At 33.7% G+C, this 24,543-nt stretch overlaps 1 protein-coding gene across 2 annotated transcripts in view; it reads left to right on the top strand.

The window, feature by feature from the left end:
• Positions 1 to 24,543, top strand: part of LOC119640717 (probable serine/threonine-protein kinase clkA) — a 167,254-nt gene that overhangs the window by 113,848 nt on the left and 28,863 nt on the right. For both annotated transcript variants that reach the window (XM_038038917.1, XM_038038916.1), the window contains one exon: positions 9,582 to 9,715. In XM_038038917.1, coding sequence (XP_037894845.1) covers positions 9,582 to 9,715 — 134 coding nt within the window. The remainder of the gene's footprint in view (positions 1 to 9,581; positions 9,716 to 24,543) is intronic.

Genomic DNA, 24,543 nt, shown 5'->3' with positions numbered 1-24,543 from the left:
AAAGTTATCTTTCGTTGTAATTTACTGGGATGCAAAACTTTGAATGTATATATATTATGAATGTAAGTATGTGAATGAGCAAAATTATTTTATATTACGTTTTGCTTTTTTTCTTTTCGTTTCTTCTTTCACTCTTTCATTATTTCCTATTAATATTTTATCATACCTTCTAAGCCACTAAATATTTTACCAAAGTTGTCAGCGTCATCATATATACATGATGTGCATGGCTTCTGTAAGCTCACCACATATGCATGTGCATATACATGTATTTTTGATTAATGTTGAAATATGTAAAACAAGAGCTTTTCTTCATATTTTATGAATATGAAAAAAAAAAAAAAACAAAAAACAAAAAACTGATATTTTCCTTCTGATTTCTCCCTTTTCTGTCTTGCGCTTTCCCCCACCCAACCTTTAGTTAACACATTTCCTTATTCAACTCCTATCCGTCTGTGCATTACTTGTCTTACTATTACTTTTTTTTTAAATTTCGCAGGTATGCACTGTGATAAAAATGTGTGTTTGTGTGCGCTTTTGCGAGTTCTCATTGTTAGTGATTTAAATTGTTTGTTGCCGTGTCGCTTCTCTTTATTTTTGTTATCTATGTTCATGACTTGTCTTTAGATAATAAACATTTTCATTTTATTTTTACTGTTGTTGGCAGCGTTCAGTGGTTGTAGATTGTTGTTTTTGTACTTTTTCTTTTTCTTTTTCTTTTTTTATGCACGTGACAGGAAGCAAGTACTTGAATTTCTTGAGTGCAGACACACACATATGCTTTAGTTGTCTCTGTATGTATGTTTTATTTGATATAATCAGAAGCGAAGGAAGTGTTTTTGTTTATTAGTTATAAAAGTCAATTCAACCGTGGCAAATGAAGGCGTTGAAAGGGAGGAGCAGAGATCGAAAAAGTAGCGAAGATGAGAAAGATGATAAAGATGGTTGTACAAGCCGAGTTAGAGATTAAGCGAAATTTTGGAATAGTAGAAGTGACGGTTGAGATGGCCATAAATGTAAGGATTGGGTTTGGGTATTAGAGACACGCTTTGGAATAGGGCCGGAAATTAGAATAGATTTAGATGGTAATGATAAAGGCGGGTAGGATGCAGGTAGAGATAGAAGTAAAAGTAAATGTGTCTATAAGGATACAGAGACAGAGACAGAGTTGGTGCGAGGGAGACAGATATAAGAATAGAGATAGAGATAGAAATTGATATAGGGCAAGATACAGATATGGATAAAGTAAGAGATAAAGATAGAGACAGAGTTGAAGCCAGAAATAAAAATATAAAGATAGGGTAAGATAAAGAGATAAAAATACTCCTTGAATGCAATGAGAAAGGTGGCTATAGAGCTAATGGTAAAAAGAATGGTAGAGAGAGAAACAGATTTAGATAGGGATGTGAAAATACAAATGCAAGTACAGGTTAAAATATTAAGAGATAAAAATGGCAATAAAACTTTATTTGCATCTGAAAATAGAGGCTAAATCTGAAATAAAAGCAGCGTGAGACGTAGGCAGCAATTATGATACTTCGTCACATGCGTCGACGACTTTTGGTGTAAACTAAAAAAGCAGATTGTCGCGCAATTGCATTTATATACAACATATAATAATAGAATTGCAGAGCAATGCGCGATATACGTAGATTGCAAAATACTTCGAGTCACAACACGCAAGAACTTTAGCTAAAATTATATAAAATAAGAACGGAACGAAGCTGACTAGGCGTAAATTTAGCTGCAGTGCCACTTATGTTCAAACAATGTTCGTCGTACAGATTTGGGCAAAGAAAACATTGCAAAAAAGCGTCTTGTGCGCAAGTGAAGAACAGTTCAAAAGTCTTGCACCTGTTCACTACACAGTCTCAGCGTGAATTGCATTAACAGTGGCAACTATGGTAAGTATTTACTTGCTTCTACAAAACCAAGTCGGTTTTTAGAATTGAAACAAAAAAGCAAACGCCCGAAGAAGGATACAAAAACAACCACTTGTCTCCTAAACATCTGCCAGGAGAAATATGCTATTCAAGCGACCGCAACACTGGAAAAGCAATTGTAAAGGAAACTGGAGTAATATCTTCAATCCAAATATTGACTCATGGTCTAGGAGAAAACAAGCTTTGCCTGATTATGAAAGTTTCTTCAGCTAGCTTGGCCGTTTTAATCTACCTAAAACGGACGATTTGAATAAATGTATGACTATATTATAAATATTATTTTCGCTTATCTCGCTTCAACAACATAAAAAATTAATTTATCTACGTGCCTTGACATTTACAACCATATTCTGGCATTGCCACCGATCGTTGCTCATTAAAGAAAACAAAATGTTTTCATGTCATAGTCGTTGTGGCTGCACCAAAATTGATCTTGCAGAGTAAAAGTCCAACGAACAATTCTACCATATTCCTTCAATATTCATGTGAAATAAAGCCACGGCGATCATAAAAAATACAATAAAAAACTTTATAACTTGTTGAGACTCTCTATGATGTTCCTAGCAATAGGGCTATTAAGTATACTCTTTTAATTGAGATGGCAGTTGGGGGAAGTGTGTAAGTTGGCTGGGCGGCGTATTTCGCGATAGAAAGAGACGATGTCGCAATATACGCTTTCGGTCATAATCGAGAATTTTTGTACCAAAAAGGATAAGCGAGAGCGAGAGAGGGAGAGGGAGAGGAAGCCATAAAGACTTGTCCTAAAGTAATGTAAAAGTTATTGTGCGCTGTTGCGTTCGTTATTCGTAGGGTCACGAATTAATTGCGTGCTTTGATTACGTCCAGAAAAAAAAGAGGCAGCAGTACAGAAACAAAAATCTGATTAATTGTTGGTAGACTGTCTTAGGTATACTTGATGAAAGCTATGGAAACAGGTCCTGTTTAAGAAAGGCCGTGATTTGTGCCCACTGACGCTTATTTACATACTTCTAATAGAGATATGATGTAAAAGCAAATGCAAGCACAATTTTACTTTCGGTAAGGAAAGAAGTAGTAAGGTAAACGAAGGGAGGATCGCCACGCATTTGAGAGAGAGTGAGAATGTGAAACGGGCGTGTGTTCACCATGTTCGTGCTGATGCAAAGAAAGACTCACATGATTAGAAGAATAGTGATAACAAAACGATCGAGTTTAACTCCTTGCATCTCTGAACGTCACCTTATGGATTTACTTGAATTAAAGATAAACAGATCGCGAGCTCTTTCGCATATTTCAGACATTGTCTTCAGTAGTATGTTATCAGAAATATTATTGCTTTTACTTGCATGTATAATTTGAATTAATAGTATTGGGCGGTTAAAAACACACACTGTATTTATTTATATTTATTTAGTTTAAGAAAGAGAAAAAAGAAAAAAAGAAAGAAGAATTCCTAAAAGCTACTCAGTCTTTCTATCAGAAATTATTTTTAAATATTTTTTTCTTCTTTTCTTATACCACCTCTCGCTCCTCACATTTTCCACTAAACATGCAAAGGAGTACTTATTGCTTATTATTAATAATAAAATAACACAAGCTTTAGACGTAACTCAAGCATAAACGAGAGAAATATATTTTGTGCAATAAACCATAAAATTCTTGAAGCAAGAAAAAAAAAAAAAGAGAAGAGGAGAAGAGAAGAAAAATAGTGCCATAAAAAGAAATGGAAAAGAAGAAGAACGACGCTTCCACTTATAAAGATATATGTAAGCAGTATACACAAAAACAGTCAGTGTCAACAAACGAAAGCTAACATTCCGAACACTAAGCATATTGTAAGGAAGTTGGTAAACGCCAAGAGGTGTTTGCATAGCCACACGTATATATGTATTTATAGCTGAATGTATAAAGCTAGAGAGAAGCAACTTCGCTGTTAAGCAAAAACGAACCAAGTCTATGCAATAAATAGAAAAGCACCGAAAAAGGAAGAAAAGATACTCAGCGTTTTGTATCATTTTCTTTTTTGCTTAGTTTCTAACAATGTTGACACTTCTCTACGCTGATGGCGGTATGAAATGCATAAAGCTTCGCTTAGCCATATATACACACATATATGTAAAGGTGTTTTCTCTTCTTTTTTTGTTTTTTCTTTTTTTGCTTTACCTATAGTAGCATAGGTAGCTGCGTTTCTTTTACTACCTGAAATCACCTTAAACCGGTGTTACATATAAAACCAACAGCAACAACAAGAACAATAATAACAAAAACAACATAACCTTTAGCGGCTGCAATTTCTTCATAACTTATTTGCGTTGTGTTGTTAGTTAAGCTGCAACCGGTGTTTTCTTGAAAATTTTCACACATTTTTACAAAGCAAAGGCAAAAAAAAATAAATAAAAAAAAAACTTTATAGCCAACGGTTAATGTATTGTTAACACTTGTCTTTCTCTTTAACGTATAGAGCAGACCTCTTCACCTTACTTGTGTTTTCTTTTTTCTTTTTTTTTTTTGCTTTTTGTGCTGCTTTCATTCTGTACACCGACAACGTTTTGAGAAATGCTGGTAAATTATGTCTTTAGGCCAACAATTATTTTACACAAATCCAATTAGTTGAGGTTATATATATATGTATATATATATACAAATATATATATACACGTGTCTATGTGTATGTTTATTCTTCTTCTATATTGCTTAGCTTAGTTTCTTTTAGTTTTCACCCTAATCCACGGCAACGTAAATTTAAGATTTGCATTTTAACAAGGCGTGAATGTTGAAAACCCATCTATAATTAAGTAACTTAAGGAGAAGGAGATTTGCTTTAATGACGAAAATTAATAAAAAACTTTTATTCAAAAGCTCGATGATCTTTAAAATTTTTTCAAAGGAAATTTGATACATATATACAGAATTTAACGATGTGTTTTCTGGGGCATGATAGACAAAGGACGAAGTACGTAGCGTTGGTTTCTTCACAAGATTCGAAATAATTTTTCTTCCATTTTAAATGAATTTTATTAACCTAACCTTTTGTCATTTTCCAGATGAAACCGTTAAACCACTATTGTAGAGCTTCTGAGATTTCGCGCGCGGTAAAGCATTGATACACAAGTGTTTTTCACAGGCCTCGTTTGACGTCAACATTACACCATTACGGGAATTATTCAAGAAGCGAAACAAACAGTAGCAGAAGGGGTTGGTTAAGTAGCTCCCTGTAAACGATCTACATGATTAGGAATACAGATGGAAATTAAAATGGCCTTTTTAGTAAAGAAGAAAATCTTTAATTTCACATATATATTTTATTTGTTAGACAGCTTGGTTATTAAGTGAACTCACCGGCATCGAAACTATCTTCTATCTAACTATTATCTTATCGTATAATTAGTACAAAGTTGCATTATTGCTACTAATCAGGGTTTTTTCACTTCCATCTACAATATTCTCATTCTTCTTTCCTCTCTCTCGTATCGTAAGTTGAATATCTTTGCAGAAAAATACTACTATATGCTCGAAAATTTGTTTGTTCAGTACTTAGCAAGGAAAGATGCAATTTTGTGGCTTTCACATATATGTATAGAAACACACGCAAAACCTATAGGTATCTCAATTCTAACATACACATATGTACATATATCTACATATATAAACATATGCATGCATATATGCATATGCAGTTATGTATGTGTGTGTACATGTGCAGTAATTGAGATGCCTATAGGGTTTGTGCAAGCAAAGCATTAATCCTCTTATCATCAGGATTTGATAGGGAGCACAAAAAAACAATAAACAATAACAAATTTCTAAAATAACATCAAAACTGATACCCGTTAATTGAACTACGTTAGAAAGAAAACACCGAATATTCGCCAAATCTATAAATTATGCGACACTGTATTCCCCCCTATAGTGGTTTATAATGATATATCGTTAAACAATAAAATGGAGATTAGATTATGAAGCCTACAATGTTTATAACCAAAATCACTCTTAGTTGCATTGTATACAACTTTCAAATCCAATTTATAATGTACCTAAGCACGCTTTTGTTTGTATTGTATAAATCCTCAGTTTTTACTTATAATGAAATTATATTCTAGAACATCTACTTTACTTTTAATCTGATCACACAGCAGCTTGACTAAACTCTAAGGTACATATATAAAGAAGCAAAATTACATAATATAGTTTCATTCAGTTTTGTGACCCCAAAGGGTATTTAAGTATTTTATTATTTAGAGATTTTAAAAAAGAACAAAACTAATCCTTAAACCAAAAGCAGAGACTAATCGTCCTTTCTGCATAGATGCACATATTAACAACAACAACAACAACAAAAAATAAAAAAAAAAGGGCCGTCTCTCGTGCAAATATACATGTTATATACATGTTAAAATTTAGTGTGGGAATAGGAATGTAGATTTATGCAGATGCACGTTATATAATGTAGACGTTATAGTAGATAAATCAAAGTTGAAGCTCACGGAATTTTTTGCACGAATTTTTACCCAGACTCTTCCCTACTGAACTACAAAAATGCCAATTAACGAGTAAGTAATGAGTAAGTAGTATTAGTAAGTAGCAGTTAGCACGACGAAATACTCTTGAGAAACAATAAAAACACAAAAAGTTCCTTATTAACCAATACAATTCCACACATAAGACAGCGTCTTGGTTTCTTTAGCAATTAGTGTAATAATGTCTCCCAAGTTGAAGGAAAACCTTATTATAGAAAATATATTGTAACTAAAGCTAACATATTATGACAGCTGCGCTTCTTTATCCATTGACAGTTATTAAAAAAACAAAAAAGAAAACATTCTGCGCAAAAAGCACGCTGGGGTCCAAATCAAAGTAATTGACAGTTGTTAACTTGTGTAATGATACCTCGTAATTCTTGCCATGTAACACAAGTGAAACACAGTAATGGTATGCTGATGGCTTGACGACGGCATATTTTCGTTGGAGCATTGCCGTAAGAAGGGTATTTAGTATTTCTTGGTCAAAACGAAAGAGGTTGTTATTTGTGGATAACTACATTATTATGAGTGGTCGAATTCAGTAATGTTATGAATTCTTATTCGTCGGTTTACATCAGTTAATTCTCTCATTTTGTATTCATGAGATTCAACCGACTTTTTAGAGGAGGAATTAAAACGAAAGTTTGTAAACCAGTTTTAGTCCTCGCCTGCCGTCAGTACATTTTCTTCATACACATCGGATAATTTTTTTCTTCCTGGAACAGCATTTTTACTTTTTCGATAGTAAAAGAGTAGAATATGGCCAAAATCTGATTTTCATTTACCATATTTGAGAGGACACCAACCAAACCAATTGAACTTTTTCACAAGCAGACCTTGCTAACCTACTTGTTAAAATATATAATGAAAATAAGGCTTAAACTTCGATAAAATCCAATGTTGGGAAAAACGAGATAATTTTCCGAACAACCTAATATATATATGCGATTTATGAAAAAATATTGAAGCGCTGTTATCCAGCATTAGACTATGTGAGAGATTATATACTTGTGCTAAGTAATCATATTAGTCCCGACATTCATCACATCTTAATGCTTAGCGAAATACGTCAAACAATAAACTTTTCACAGCATTTCTAAGTAAATGTAGGGCTTACTTAAACGCAAACTAAAGGGACACCTATGCTGCTAGGATACCACACTAATAAAAACCCATTCGATGAAATTAGTAACATGCAAGCGAGCAATTGTCAGAGTTGTAAAGACCTTGAGAATATATATTCTTGAGGGCGAATATAATGCTTTTTACACCTGTGGGCATTTTGCGCGATTTTTTACATTTTCTTGCCATTTTTCATCCATTATCCTGACATTTAAGTCGAAGACACTCGGGTAGAATTCCTTGGTTTCTCCCTCTCTACATCTAACACCAAATATATACATTAGCGTACTAACGCATTTGAAGAACCTCCTTTCAGTGGCTGATTACATTAAAGAAAACAAGTAAGAAAATTAAATTACCCATCACCCTTATCCTAAAACAAGCAAAAAAAGTAAGAGAACAAAATTTTCGTGCCCTCAGGCACAGCTGAGTTTCCTATTTTCAAAATAAAAGTTTTTGTCATATAGGCATGGGGGCGTTGCAGGCGCGTCCTTTGAAAAGTTTAGATCAATTACTGATACTCTTGCAAATTTGTAGGCGGTATGTTCATTTTCGCTAACGGGATTAGGTCTACCACAAATACTACAAAATTGCGGAAACAGACAGACAGACAGACGAACAGGCGGGCATGCTTCGGCGCATTCTAAATTTGAAACTGGCCGAGGATTTGTATACTTTATGGGGTTCTTGAAGCTTGCTTCTGCGCGTTATAAAGGTGTTGAAAAAATTAAATTTTCATATACCTCGCGTAGGCGTGAGGATGCCACAGCATTGTCGATAGAATATGCGTTCAAATTTTTGTACATTTATTTGCTATAGTTTATGAGTAATGAGCAAGAAACCAATTTTTCATTCCTTTCGAAAAACGGAGGTGGTCTCAGTTTACGTTGTGCATTGGGCGTGCTTTTGGCCCGATTTGGCTCATTTTCAATACCAAACTGCGTGTAAGAACTTCGAATGTTTCAGTCAATTCTGAAATTGATAGCTTCATTTTTACGGCCAGCGAAATGGTTACAACAGACATTACACAGATGGACAGACAGACAAAGAGACATACTTAAATCCACTTAGAATTTGATGCTGATCAATAATATATGTATTTTTTGGGGTCTTTGATACTTCTTCCGGGCGTTGCAGAGGTTTCGACAAAATGAGTGCACCCCTCATCCTTTGGTGATGGGTATAAAAAAGAAAAAAAATAGCCCTTGCTGTCTGAATCGAGATGTGGGAATAAGTGTTCGAAGTCATAAACCAATATATCAACAGTTAGGCATTTCCATTCCGCTTTCAGCGGAGGACTATTACGATAGTTGAAAAACTAAAACTGTTTCCTTGGCTGAGTGAAGAAATGTTGGACAATACGACAGATGCAGGCGATTTACATAGATGTTTTTATTTAATTTATCTTCTTGATGGGTGAGAAGTGTTCCGTAATAGTCTTTATGGACATACACTCCAGATTTAGACTCCCCTGGGTTAGGAACCACGCCCTTTGAAAGAACTGTTTTCGCGAGTATTTACCTGATGTAATTATTGTTGGCAGTTATTTTTAATAACGCCCGGAAATTGAATACGAAGTTCGAGAAGGGACAACCTGGTGGACGTAGGTTTTTTTCGATCTCCCGGGTTTGATTAGTGACGTGCAAATTTTCCTGATTCCCGAGTATCAAGGATAATCAGTTTTAATTGTTTGTGACGCTTACAGAGTTGTTTATGCACCTCGTGTTGTTAAGTATATTATGAAGGAAAGTGGAGTGAAAGTAAATCACGCACAGACAAACTTTTCTTTATCAAATGCTTGACTTACCCTTTTTCTCGTTGCCCGTTCGCCGTATTTGTTTTCGTCAGTTTACTTGGCAAAGCAAACACCTGAAAGTAAAAAAAGACGACAAAAGGAAACGTGAAAGGAAGACATAATGTTTGGAAAAAGTTCCCATAAAACATTTTGCAAAATTTATATAATTTTTCAAAGATAATATAATTTTGATTATAATTTGACATTTGGCTTATATTACAGAATTTCCGGAGAAACGTCCGCAACTCTTTACCGAGCTAACTCGTTACGAACCGGGTGATATATTGCGTGCCAACTGCAGTACACCGCCATCTCGGCCACGAGCTGAATTAAGATTTACCATAAATAACATGCCGGTAAGTAAACAATAATTCAAAAGAAACAGAACGAGAAAGTACTAGAAGAAGTGACGAACACAAATGCACACATGCACATATAAACTGAAGCATTTATATTACATCCGACATGCATGAAAATGATAAGCAGAGAAACCAAAAATTCATGATAGGAGAATTAAACACGTAAACTTAGTCAAGCGTGTGAAAAAAGCTTATAATGCGTATTTAATGCTAGGAGTAAGGTTTCAGTGTGTATTGTACAAGTATTTATGGATATATGCTTGCATCAGCACATTGTGACAGATCATAAATTTTATGGTTACCAAATTGTTATTAATAGCTAATTAACGTTGAATATGATTAATAGCGTGGCAATAGGTTGAAGGAAACGAATAAAAGAAGAAAAAAAACGAAAAGAAGGGGAAAGGAGAAACGGCAACGCTAAGGAAACACTTAACGAAAGAAAACAGACATGCAAGCATTCGCATGACATATGCTGTAGACAGTTTTAAAGAAAGTTTGTTGCGAAAATTTCCGCCTCATGTATATAAGCTAAAGGGGAGCTAATGTCTTAAGGAAATTTTTACGGAGAAGATAAAGTTTCCGAACAACTTTTAAGCCGTGTAAGGTTTACTCATAAGGAAATATTTAACGGTTTGGAAACTACACTTAAAATTATACCAGATGTGCATACGCATACATATTTTGAGATGATATGAATATAAGCGTCTACGTATGATATTTGTATATATTTCGCTTTAAATTAACCTTAAGCTACGATGCAGGAACTGTATCATGTGTTAAGCTAAACGAATTTATGCTTATATGTTACAGTAACGTGTTGGGGATTTTCTTTTCTTTTTCCTTTTTTTTTTTGACAGCCACGTAACACTAATTTGTCCACACGTGCTTGTCTATAAGTCATTATCGCAAGCACTTATTCACATCCATATGTGTATATATACATACATAAGTATATATGTATTTATATGAATATAAAAAGTTTTGTTTACATAAGTGTACTTGTATGTCAGTGAACACATCCTTATTAAAAGAAAGGTTACAATTTTACTCTCAAAAGGAAATAAAAGTAATTCATCTAAACATCACCAGCAGCAGAAGCAGCGGCAGCAACAACAAGAGCAGAATCTGTGTATTACCATAAATTCAAACTCTGCAGCAATCAAATGTATCCGCTTTATGTGGTAATCGACTCGTATTAGACAACTGATGATGATAGCTTTGAATCTTTGTGTTACAATATATCCTCTACTTGCTCAGGTTTGGCAAAATTGATGTTTTGCGGTGGCTTGATGGTCCTAAGGGACATGAAGAGGCAGACAAAAGTTTAATTTATAATATGTCACCTGCACTGAAAAGACGACGTGTATGGAACATATGTTTTTGAAGGTCATAAATGGATGAAAGATAATTTCATAGGTGAGAGGTGGTTTTCGATAAAGAGAAAATAACAAAAAGAAAACAGAAAACAGAACAAAAAACAATAATATATACGAACTTTAATGACATGCAGGTAAAATAACTCATCTTTTCGCTTTACGATCATAACGTTTTATGGACATTAGTGTTAATTTGCGTATAAATAAAAAGAAATTATAAACTGTATAACGAAGATAGATAAAAAAGGAACGCTCTTAGTAAAAGCTATTGGTGTGCTGTCTCTTTTCTTTTAAATTTTAATATTCTTTTTAAAGAGTAACAAATGCAATCGTCTTTTAAGTTATTGTGTTGTGTCGTGATTTGTTTATTTAATAGGACTACACGGGGCGTAACACCCAAAAGTACGGGAAAGAAGACTCACCTCTTATTATACCAATCGATTCAGAAAATGGTTATGAATGAAGCTTGTCTAACTATTTGTCCGTCGGTATCTCTGATTTCTGTCCATTTGATTTTTGGTGGCAATGATTGATGGCAAATTTTTGAAATGCTTTGATGAAATTTGTTACACTGACATGTTATGATCCAAGGACGAACTATGTTGAAAATGGTTTCGATCGAGGGCCTTAGTTTGAAAAGAACTTATATGCAAAAAAACAATTGCAGTTTTCAAAATTTTTCGACAAAACTCGCTGTGTAATAGTATTTCGACAGTTTGGTTCGGCTAAGGAAATTTTTTGAACCTTATCTCTTAAAATCGTTCCTACGAAAAGCGAATCTTTATATGGTAAAAATGAATAATTTTTAATATTCAAAGACGAAAATTGGTGCATAGTAGCAATTAAACGCAAAATTGAATCGGAAGAAATTAGGATCTCGTAAATCTATTTGTTATACGTACAGCTTATTATGAAATCAAGCCCCTACATGAAGAGAAAGTCTATTTTCTAGTCTTTTATGACGGAAGCTGAAAAATAATAGTATTTTAGGGAAGTATACTAAGTTTGCTAAATTTGGATCACGCCATGTGATGTCTTGGCAGTCCTCCAATCTGTGGGCTTTAGTCGAAAGAATGCCGTTGCATGGAAGTTATGTTTAATTTACCAGAACGTGTGAATGATTGCAGCAAGAGATGTGATGTAAGGTACCTAATGGTCGAGCTTGCCCGACTATATTATCGAGGATTGAGAGTTTATTTATCTTTGCAATAAGCTTATAAAACTTAGAAACGTCTCACTGATTATATAAAATATACGAGTATTCTTGATTAGTAGCAAATTCTGGATCGATATGTCCTTCCATCCGTCGGTCTGCGATAATCATACTTCCGACCATGAAAAATAGGACAACAGCTAGGGTGTAACGAAACCACTGGAAATGCTTGCATAGGGCTGATATTGAAAATGTTACAAAACGACCAAAGGGCACGCCTACAGTATAACTTCTACGTTCTAAAGAAAAAACCAAAGAAAATGGGTCCGTTGTTCGTTATTTATTAACTATACCGGAAAGTGCAACACAAATTTCCGCGTATTTTTTGTGGTCGATATATAAAAGATTTGTACATATTTTCTTCTCCGTCTGTCCATTCTTTTAATATCTGAACTTCTTAACAATCAAAACGTAAAACTGGACGAAAAGATAATATTTAGGAGCGGACTTAATGGGCTAAGAACCCCACAAAGTGATAAAGAGATGAAAAAGCAAACATAATCAAGTAATAAACAATAAATAATGGAAAAAATATTAATAATAAACGAAAATAACTTGTAATGCTGATCTAAAAGAAACAAGAATTATTCCCCGAAACTAAGCGTAAGTCCACACGAGTAGCCGAATAGGTAAGACTGGCGACTTTCAAGTCTATTGCCGCGGATTCAAATCTCCATACGGAAGCACGGCTTCGGATGCTTTCCTGCCTCTTTTTCTTTCCTCACTTCTTTCCAGCCGTAATCGTATTGCACGAAGAGGGAACATCCCCTAAATAATTGGTCATACAACAAGAAACAAAAATTGAAAGTACATTCACAGACAAAAAATTCAAATTCCTTGTGCAAATGTTTTCTATATTGTCCTAAAATTTAAGAAGAGGTAAAAGTCATGAATGAAATTCTTTCCTTGCTAGCTTTTAAATTCCAACTTCATACGATTGTCTAAATCTTTCGACAATTTGAAGAAGGAAGACGTAAAGACAAACGAGAAGGATGCATCGAAAATGAAGCATAGCTGTGAGCTCTTAAAATTTCAAGTTACTTTTTGAGATCCTTCCAACGATGATAATAAAATTGGTAAATGCTTCCCGCGCGATGGATATAAAAATTTTTTCTAACTCTGTAATTTAGTGAAACTTGCGAACATTATTGCATATCCTTTAAATTGGCTAAACTGGGCTTGTCATGAATTCGAAAACTTTTACTTTTAAAATTCCATCAACGAAAACTTTTTTAATATGTAATGAAGTTAGTTGCTCAAAATAAAGGCGAAAAAGAGCCATGGTTATGCTTTTTGTTTTGTTAATAATATGAAATAATTATAAATTTTTACAGTTTATGCAAAATAAGGAAATATTTTATCTCCTTTTTACGTAATAGTAAATTTTAAATTTCAAAGAAAAGAATAATATAAGAATAATATAAGAGATATAGGAAAACGACATACGCGTTATGATGGCTTCTGTATGGCAAGTACCTATGAAAGCTGAGTGTGCATGACCAGGGTTTTCTCAAGTTCTTGGATATGTAGTGAAAGATCGGACGACCGCTTAATTTTTAAATGTAATGAATAGTTGAAGATAACTGATAAAAGCAGATAGGTCATTAGATGAATGGAAAATGTTATAATCAGAGCGAGCTTAAAGTTTGGCATAAATTTTTTATGTGGAAATTGTCAAAACGCATTGTCTTCATAGCTCGTTTCAACCGGAGAAAATTTGAAAACCCCGCGTAATTGTAATGCCAATTTTATTGCAAATGTCATTGCTGTTGTGAGCAAGAGAACTAATAAGTATTCGTACTGGAAAGTTTCAAAATATATGATCGATGAATGTTGGTACTGTTACTAATAGTACTTTGAATGTTAAGGATATTTGGAAAGGGAAAGGATGGAAAAATGAGATAGTCCAATGGAGCTCTCAAAGAGAAAACAACAAAAAAAAAAAAATTAATGTTAGCTCAATGACAGTGAATAATGCCAACTGTTCACAGAGATTACAAAGGCGAATCAATAGGAGCTCAACTTTTCGACAAAGAGTCGCATTTGGGCATACATAAGTTATTATAATATATTATACAATTTGATGGCGACAAAACTGAAGCTAATAGTAACTACTGGCAGAACAGTTAGCATGAAGAAAACGAGTTTAATGTAATGTCTCTTTACCCTTTAACATTTATGACCCCTTTTCTTGCACGTTTCCGGGTTGAAATAACTTTACTCGAAATTAAAAGTTTTACTCTTTGAATTTCATGCATTCATTTTGCATCTATGATATTGTTCCTATATGCACAGTCTTATTCCACTTAAGTCATTCACTTATTGCGTATAATTTCTTTTCAGCTAAGTTTTCTATTAAAGTTTGTTAATAAATCATTAATTTTTCCTTTATACATACGAAACAAAAAAAAAAAAAACAATAAAATTTTATGCTCTGTTACGGATATATATACGAAAAAAATGTTCTCTTCTCTAGTTTTGGGAAACTTTTACGGTCATATTATACGCACAACGAAGAATATCTAAAGTCTTATAATAATAATAATACCAGTATTTTGTGTTGGCTTAAGTTTCTGAAAAACTTTGCTCCACTACAACCAATTTTTTGTTGTCAGTTAATACTTGTGAGGAAATAAAAAAAAAAAAAATGAATGAATTTGTTATAAATATTGATAAACAACGTTGGAATATATTACAGAACAGAGTATTCAGTTTGTAAGAAGCAAAAAAAAAAAAAAAAAAATTCTTAAAACTACATTGAATAACTAAATAATTTGGTTTTCTTTTAAAACTTTTAAGTGATTTAAGTTAAGACAGAATTTGAATTAACCTCATGAACCCTGATTAAGCTTTAAAGTAAAATTCGCATAAGTGATATGTAAGCTTTCTGCAAGACCAAAATTTAAGCACATGATCTAATTTTTAGCAATCAAAGACACGAACACATTCGGAAAAATTGATTTTGCAATTCACGTTAATTTCCGTTAGAAGATTTTCGACCAAAATTTGATATAATGCTTCTGGTCGATATAAAACCAGTCTGTAGTCGACGTATAATAGATAGTACCATTCGCGCACTATACTGCGTAAGTGCAAACCCGTAACTCAACTGCTTTGATAGAGTCCCTTGCGTAACACATGCCCAGAGGATGATTGACCTTAGAAGTGCAAACCAATTCTGTGAAAAATCGATTAGGCTACGGAACAGCTTTCTTGAACGACAGTAGTCTTTCCTGCCTGCAATCAACTATTTGTTTTTTGAATTCAAGGACAATGCGTACCGAGACCCGTCTCTCATGAATTCGCAGTGGATCCTTGCCTCTTGCCTCCATAGAGCACTAATACACAGTACTAAAGCTACTCTGGCTACGACTACTACTACTGTTCCTATTAAGGCCACTAAATGAATGAACTTTTAGCCCGCCATTAAGTAAGGGAGTTAGAAAAAATGATATACAAGTCAGAACAGAAGATTGATAGAAAGTCCGCACAGGGCCATCTTTAACTAAGTTCAAGCAGATCTAGCAAAATCTTAATCTTAACTTTCTGATGCTCAAAGGATGGTAAACTTCACAGCGACGATATTAATTGGTAGCGCGCTGCTGTTGCATTTGCTAAATAAAGTTAATAATACTGTTGCCATCGTTCCGCTCTACTATTCAAATATTTTCTAAATACAATTCTCGGCATACCGCCAAACTAAAGCATTTAATCTCTTTTTATTAGACGCGTCCATTGTCTCTAGGTGAGGATACTCTAACTTGAAAATTAACCTATTTTACTTCTAATTATAAATTTTGTAAAATCGCTTATTTTCTTGCGTTTTGATCTTTAAAGTCATCGTTACACTTGGTTTGCGTAAGCGTTAAGCTCACTTAATTAACGTATTTTGCACCTCTCTGTGAACGCATACACATGTACGGGTACGTACGTATGCATACAATTAGTGAAATTTTCATTAATGTATATATGTATGTGCTGATAAGTCGTTTTCACTTTCAAGATTTTCTTTATAAATATATATACATAAATATGTATATATAAAGGTTTATGTTGGCGCAGAGCTTCTTCCACTTTTCATCTTCGAATCGAGGTTAAATTTTAATTTTGCTTTTAAGTGTCATCAATTTAAATGTATGTCTACGTACGTACTCATAAGTAATAGACTTTGAAATAAATCTTGCTTTCAGTTAAGAGAATATACGTAATATGTTCAGTAAACATTTTCAAATTAAATAATTAATCCTTTTAAAATATTTGAGAGAATAATTTTTAAGTAAATTATATTTAAAAGATAATGAAAAGAGAATTTTATATGTTTATATAAGAAGCCTACATTTTACTTATTCGAATAAGCGACTTATTTAAACAAAAGCTTCTTTGTTTAATTTCAATTTTCTTATACAGCTTGTTTATGATAAATGTTGGTTAAGTTTATGTATATGTATATATATATATATATATATATATTTATATATATATATATATTTATTAGGTTAGGTATGTAGATTTTCTATTACAAAAATTAAGATTTCGATCTTAAAACGTTCTCCTAACGGCTACATTTAGCCTCGAATTCTTCTTTTGGCTTCTTCTTCTATTGGTTCAAGATAACATATTCCGTTTTGCTAATAATAAACTTGTTAGTAGAAAGGTATGCTCAAAAAGTTCACTTCCCGTAGCGTCGACTCAGCAAAGTTATTAAATATATGCAGCAACTGCTTACGTTATGTAACCACACCAAACCAAAAATTAGCAAACTTTTCTCATCATTTTTATAAAAACCAAGCAAGAAAGTTATATTCGGCGGGAACGGAAGCTCGCATACCCACCAGAACATAAATGCTTAAGATTTCAATATCAAAGAAATTGCTTTTTTCTGACCACCCCAAGGCTTCATGTCTTACGTCCACCGTAATTATGTTATGATTAACACGGTTTAGCGCATTCTACTTTCGAACACTTTTCATTTGATACCTATATCGAAGGTATTTGTAAGAAAGCATTTATCCACTAAGTCGGTACGACTATCACAGTTAATTTAGCATTAACTCACTTAGCTTCACGGATCCTAGTCTACAAGTCCAGTTATGCGATACCCACATCAACGAAAAAATTACTTCACTACTCCGTGACGCCCGAGATATTTGGAACTAACACACTTTACTTTTCGTACTCTACTCTCCAACTTCTTTTATTTGATACCCATATTGCTGGTATTATTAAGAAAAAACTCGCGGTGTCTATTTTATTATTTTGGAATGAACCCATTTTTAGACAGATAATATATCTTCATTTGGGGAATGTGCAAAATAATTTGAAACTTTCTGTCGTGTTCGCCTTATGATAAATAAGCATAACATCTCAAGAAGGACAAAAAAATAACACTTGTAACTTTCTGAGGGCATGTCCGACATTTTTCATTTTTGCAGGTATAGTGTAGAGTGTCTCGCAGAGTAAATGGGGAAAATTCCAGACTTCTAACTTTTATAGCTTCTGAGTGCCGAGCAGAAAACCTGAGCTGCGTTCAGTTTGCGCTCCACTGCGGGCTTTTTCCTCAACCAATTCGGCCCATTTTTAATACTAACATCAAGCAGAAAATTCCAATATTTCTACCAGATTTGAAGCCGATATCTTTATTTTGCGACCAGTGGAGTGCCACCCACCACACACATACACAGACGGGCAGACATGACTTAATCAATTTAGAATTTCACGTTGATCAAGACTATATATCTGTAGCTTCCTTTTTGTGTTGCATAAATAATGAGAAAAAAACAAAATGAGTGTACCCACTACCGAAGGATGGGAGCTCGAACGCTTATCAGTTAATCTTTAGACTCAACTTCTTTTTTTATCCTGTAAAGCTGGTGATAAGCGTATGTTAAATTTATAAAGACAGTTGCAACATTCTGAAATGCTTAAGACAAACCCTTTTTTTATTATATCAATCGATACGGAAAATGATTTTTCTTGAGCATGTCTACTCGTCTATCCAGATGTCCGCTTAATGCCTGTCCGCATATTTTCACGTTCAACCTACTGGTCGTAATTTTCGGGATATTTTGATATAGTTAAGTATTGAAATAGATCGGATTGGAACAAAATCTTTGTTTCGAAAACCTCTTTAAAGGAATGTCCCCTACTCATGTAATACCGAGACGGCCAGTATGAAATAACGAAATAGAAAGAGATAGGAGGATGGCCACATCGCTAAGTGTTATGCTTTTACCAACTGAGCGCGCACAATAGCTACGACCAAAGTAAAATCTGCCGCACCACAGATTTGAAACCACGAATACTAACTTGGTAGTCGGGAAAGTAAGAAAAAAGTCTTCCCTTATAATATTTCTCGACATAAGCTGATAAAAAACGATATTCAGGCTTGCTATGTGGATATGTGGACATTTTTAGATGGAATGCCGTAGCATAGCGAACCCGCTCCCATATGAATGTACAGGCAAACCTGTTTTTGTGCGGTAGATAGGGACCGCAGAAAAAAAACCGCACAAAAAAAAATATTCAGAAACTTCATAAATAGCTATAAGAAATAATTTTTCACAGCATATTAAAGAAAATTTTTTTTATGCGGTAGAAAGGGACCGCATAAAAAAAGTCTCACTTAGAAAATATGTCAAAGCTTCACGAAATAGCAAGAAAGTGCTTTAAAACAAAATAAATAATTAAATTACACATTGAAACATTTAAAAAAATTTTAATTTCTAATTTTAAACAAGGAGAAATTTTCAAAATGTACATAATTCAATACTACTCGTCGTAGTTCAAAACACGCATATTTTTGCAATGAATTGGTTCGTAATCGCTTTCGTCACTTGAAGATACTACAGTTGATTTTGATGCTTTTCCAATTTGCTGCAAAGGTGGATCCCTGCATATATTTTATCCGCTGTAATAGATTCCGGTTCTTCTTGTCCGTCTTCATGATCTGTTAAGTTATTGATAATGTCACTATCATTTACGGTTTCGTCCTCAATCATTTCAATAAGATCATTTTCGCTGAAAGAGTCAAAACCTTCTCCGCAGATTTGAGCATGCCTAATGAAATAGGCTGATGCAATAGGTATGAAAATGGCTGTTGCAATGTGTACATACACACTGATAACAAAAAAAGTGATGCCAACACAGTTTAGATTGACCTAACCTCTCGGCGAAATTCAATGTGTCGATATTCATATACCGTACAAAAAAAAAATCGTACAAAAAGAATCGCACAAAAAAAAGAATCGCACAAAAGGAATCGCACAAAAAAAAGCGCATAAAAAAGACCGCACAAAAACAGGTTTGACTGTATTTGCAAAAACTAAACGTTGTGGGAAAATTTCCGATAATTTATGACATAGCTAGGTAAACAATTGCATCAAGGGAAGTAGTGCAAGGATTTAGGAATTTAGGGATCGGAAAGCTTTGACTTGCTGTAACAATTTTCTAGTGAGGCAATCAGTACAATTTTTAATTTAGTTCCGTGTACCAGTTGATATAGTTGTTCTTAACATAGGCTTATCCCATCCAATTGTATCTTGTCGAAGACACTGTGTTCGGTTTATCTTCGTTTGCGTTAGCATGTTAACTAACTTAGGGTATCATTGAATTACTACTTGTCTGTTGCTCTTAAGATTATGTTTCGCCAAGACCACTTAAAATAATTTCCTTCGCCTGAAAAATCCTGGTTTTTGGAATTCTTATACTGAAAGACATAAGCGAAAAAGTTGATGAGTTTTTTGAAAACTTCTCATGTAAATAAATGGAAAACATGCTACGTACAAGCAAACGGAAAAAAGAAAATAAATTACTAACGCTAAGAAAATATGTCGAGGCTGGATGAAATCTATTTATAAATGTAAAAGATTAATGCGGGGTGTTATGCGATTTGAATATAAGCAAAATGGTTTCATATTCTTTCGTATGCAAAATTCAAGAAACTTTTTAAAAAAAATTCCTTTTTTAGATTCGAGGCATTGGTACGTTGTCGGTAGGGATGCGTTAAGTTATAACTTGTGTCGTTTAAATAAATCTAAAGAAAAGTGTGTTTGTTTTTTTTTTTTTTTTTATAACTAACTTTCGTATGAAATCCCTAAGGAATTTGAAAAGACAGATAAGGAAATGGTTTAATATGAAAATGTTATGGTTTATGAACGCGTCATATGTTTGACATTTGACAAATGGCATCTATTTTACATACATGCCTAAACAACTGACCTCAGTAATTGTATTATGTATTGTCTACCCAACCGCCGCCACACTTTCAGTACAAATCCTTTACAACTATACCATAAAATAATCTACATTTTTGTTCCCTTTTTATTAAAAGTTGTCATATCTATTCTCCTCATCGCATCACGTCGCTATAATGTACAACACATTGAAACGAAAAAAAAATGGGCAAAATATGTAACAATATTACGTCCTCATGTATGTAAAACTTCTATATGTAGACAACGTTATGAAAGCCTGAATAATAAAAGAAGAGAAATGTGTGTTAACGTGTCACAAGTAGTGTGTAACTAATGCGTTATACTCACTCTCCTATTGTTCTGCTTCGGTGCGTATGAACACGAAGCGAGGTTCATGCTAGACTTTGTGTGTATGCTTTATATGAACATGTACTCTGTTTGATTTGTTGTCACCTAATAAAAGCCCATGTTCCTGATGCATGTTGTTACCCTTAAAAGTTGTGATTATATTTAGGCTTCTTCAACTCCCCTCTTTATATTGCACATACACCGTTAAAGGCATATGAGAGCTATTTTGTTTTTCTGCTTTACTTCATTACTTAGAAACTCGACAAACACACGGACTAAGGGTGATTTCTGTTCATTTATTAAATTAACACAGAAGCAAAGGATTAGACAGACTTTGATGGAGAACAACATAAAGAGAACCATTTGATCAATAAATTAAAGAATTAATCCAATAAGTTTCATATATATTGAATGATAGATGTTCAAAGTCCACTTGCTTTGCACGCCTTCAATGAAAAAGCGGTACACGTTTTACCTTCCCGTACATAACATTTATTAGCGAACGAAAGTAAATTCGTATTTGTCTTCCCAATAACTTCCCAACTTATGTTTCCGTCTTCGAAGAGGATAATGTTTACCGCCCCAGTTGCTTGTTGTACTATCCGATAAACTGTTATCAGGGCTTCACTGTGTGCTGCTCATTTGAATTTTCATAGGTGCGCGGGTCTGCCCTGATTTATCATCTAGGTTCGCTTCTGTCAATCTTCCGTTCATGCGTTCCTCCGCCCATTCTTTCGTTATTTTAATTACCATCGCATTTGTTCACTTACATCTTCGACATCTATTTCTACACCTCTCTGTCGACCTATTTGTATTCCTTTGTCAGTCCAACCGGTCGCTCTGTCTGCCAACCGTCCGTTTGTTTGTCCATGCATCTATTCGTCAGTTCATCCGTCTACATATCTGTTTGCCGATCCGTTTGCCCGTAAATCGCACCATTCATCATTTTCTTTACAATCTTTTGCTTCGCTTTCTATCCATGCCTTTGCCCTGGCCGTTCCTGTTTTACTTGATTGCCCGCCATTCATCTCTCAGCCCGTCTGTCCGTCCGGCTGTCAAGCGTATTCGTTCGTCTATCAAAGTGTCAAAAATCATTGGTCTATATATGGAAAGCTTCAAGGAAACAAGGAAGCTAAATAACCGGTTAAACAGGTTAAACCAATTTCAAAAAAGCTTTTTATTTAGTCAGTCCATTCCGCGTTGAGATAGAAAATTTAAACATGTTTCGTATTACGTAGTTCTGACCTAGAACCAACAACAATAAATACGTATACAACAGAAAACAAGAAATCGAATTGATCTAATATTTTCTACAAAAGTTTTTTAAAACCTTAACCAGTCAAGCGCAGGCTAACGAGTGTTGAGGAATTATTTCAGAGCTGCCCGTAGAACTGATGATGAATAGCTATTTATTAATTGCACCTATGTTAATGTATATCATATTATCGGAAGAAGTATGAAAATGCAGAGCAGATATCAAAAGCTTCGATTTTAAACATGGCCGCCATTAACATATTCTCATTATCTTAAGTGCCAAAAAATACAAAAATCGCAAACATTTTATTTTTCCTTCTTCTTGGCTAATAGTTCGTAAACATTTATAAATTGAGATATGCTAAAAAGAAATTTATCTGCGTCTTACTTACGACTTAATTATCTAAGATGTTAACAGGAATGAGAAGAAACTTACACAACACAGTACCAATGGATACATGAAAAATACTTAAAGCAACACAGAACAGACCGTCCAAATCAGCGGTTCATTTTATAGCCTAGCCTAAGAACTCGAGCGAAGAAAACGTATCCAACCATGAAATTCTGCATACTTTCAAGTTTATGTGCACACACATGCAACGCTATATTTATGTATATGTTTTTGAAAATTTTATCTAATTTGCATAAGCCTTTTTTCTTGCTGCTTTTTCAAGGGAATTAACATGTTTTTATAAAGTTTCATTTACGCATTTTTTTTTTGTTTTTGTTTTGTTGTTTTAATTCTTCTTAAGGAGACCCCAGCAGAGGAGCGAGCGAGCATAAGAGTAGTAAGTAAGCCGATATATATGTATAGTCCTTTTTATAAATGAAATACATGTACAATCTAAAGCAGTTTTTTGTTACTTTTTATGGCGCGTACACACAACCAACATTCTAATATATGTATATTCTCTATGCTGAGTTAATTAAGTTGATTGTGTTTTGAAAATTACTTTTTCTCACATTTGGTAAATTTCACTGCAAGCCTGAAAGTATGTTAAATAAACTTTCAATTTTGTGTACATACTACGTGCACATATATCATTAAACTTACCATGGTATGGGAATTTTTATGTAAGAGAATATGCATATATATATGTATGGGTATGCGTTTGAAATTGTGTTTACATAATTTTACATCTGACAACAATTTTCATGTTAATTAATAAATTGCTACCACATGCTGTTGCTGCTGTAACGCACAAATAAGACGAGAAAAACTGAGACGTTAATTGTTTTTGAATGTAAATGAGAAAATAAATTTATTTACTTGATGCGTGTGTGTGTGTGTGTGTGTGCATGCGTGTGTATGTGTGTGTTTATGTGCTCATATATTCAAATAAACGTATCATTTTATACTTATATTTGGATATTCAGTTCAATTTATTTGGATATTTAAGTCATTTAGTCGATCATTGGGTTTAGTTAGCCGATTTGTTCGATTCACCCATTCCGGTAATCAATCGGATTAATATTAGACTTATTGCATCTGTCAATTTGAAAGTTTTTGATTTTAAGCTTAACAACTTCGCACAACTAAGTAGATATCTTTAGATATTATCTATGGGTTTTGAATGATACAATGCAACAAAATATATACTTATATATATATATCTGATATTCAAACTTACATACTGGGGGTACTTTTTAAACACTGTAGCATATATATATCAAGCTGTGTGTAAGAATAAAAATACATAAACAATGGTTTCGTTCAGTGTGTTTCGGCTTGGTTGCGTTCAATTATATATGTTTCAATTCTTTCTTGTACTTTGATATCTGACGATATACGCACAATAGACTTATTAATCAGTGTTTGGACAAAGTGAAAAATCTGGCAGAAAAGCTAATCATTATTGATCGATCTATATCAGACACGTTATTCCACAAGCTGAAGAAGGACTCACAAGTTCGAATAAAAGAAACGATTAAACGATGACATACTGAATTTGTAATGCTCTGCTTTTCTCTCTAATTAGCTTACTGCTAACGTGCGGCTCAAGTTGCCTTTTATAACTTCAACGTGAATGTAGCTAATTGAACAAATTTATTACCTTTTTACTGTCATTTTATGTTTGCGTGCTTTTATGTTTGGTCTCTTCCTTTAAAGTTGGTCCTGAAAAAATTTACTGTTTCGAGAAAAAACTGAATCGGTAACAAAGACAAAGATCTTTCAAGTTTTTTTTCGATTTTCAAAAGATTTTCTTTTGCAATGTAACGCTTACAACTTGAATTTTTTATTTGCTTCTTAACACACACAATGATTTAATTACCTTTTCGAAGCCATGAAGCAATGAAGAAAGAAAAAAAAAACAAGTATAGGCAACACAGAGCCAAATTACTTCAGTTCTACGCTAAACGAAATCCGGTTTTGGGAATTCATTACATTATTGTAGCTTTTATAAGGAAAGAAAAACAACAGCAACAGCAATAACAAGG

The sequence above is a fragment of the Glossina fuscipes genome, unplaced genomic scaffold, assembly GCF_014805625.2.
Source record: "Glossina fuscipes isolate IAEA_lab_2018 unplaced genomic scaffold, Yale_Gfus_2 127, whole genome shotgun sequence".
NCBI lineage: Eukaryota > Metazoa > Arthropoda > Insecta > Diptera > Glossinidae > Glossina > Glossina fuscipes.
Note: the sequence above shows the minus strand (reverse complement) of the source record. Positions and strands in the feature narration are given on the sequence as shown.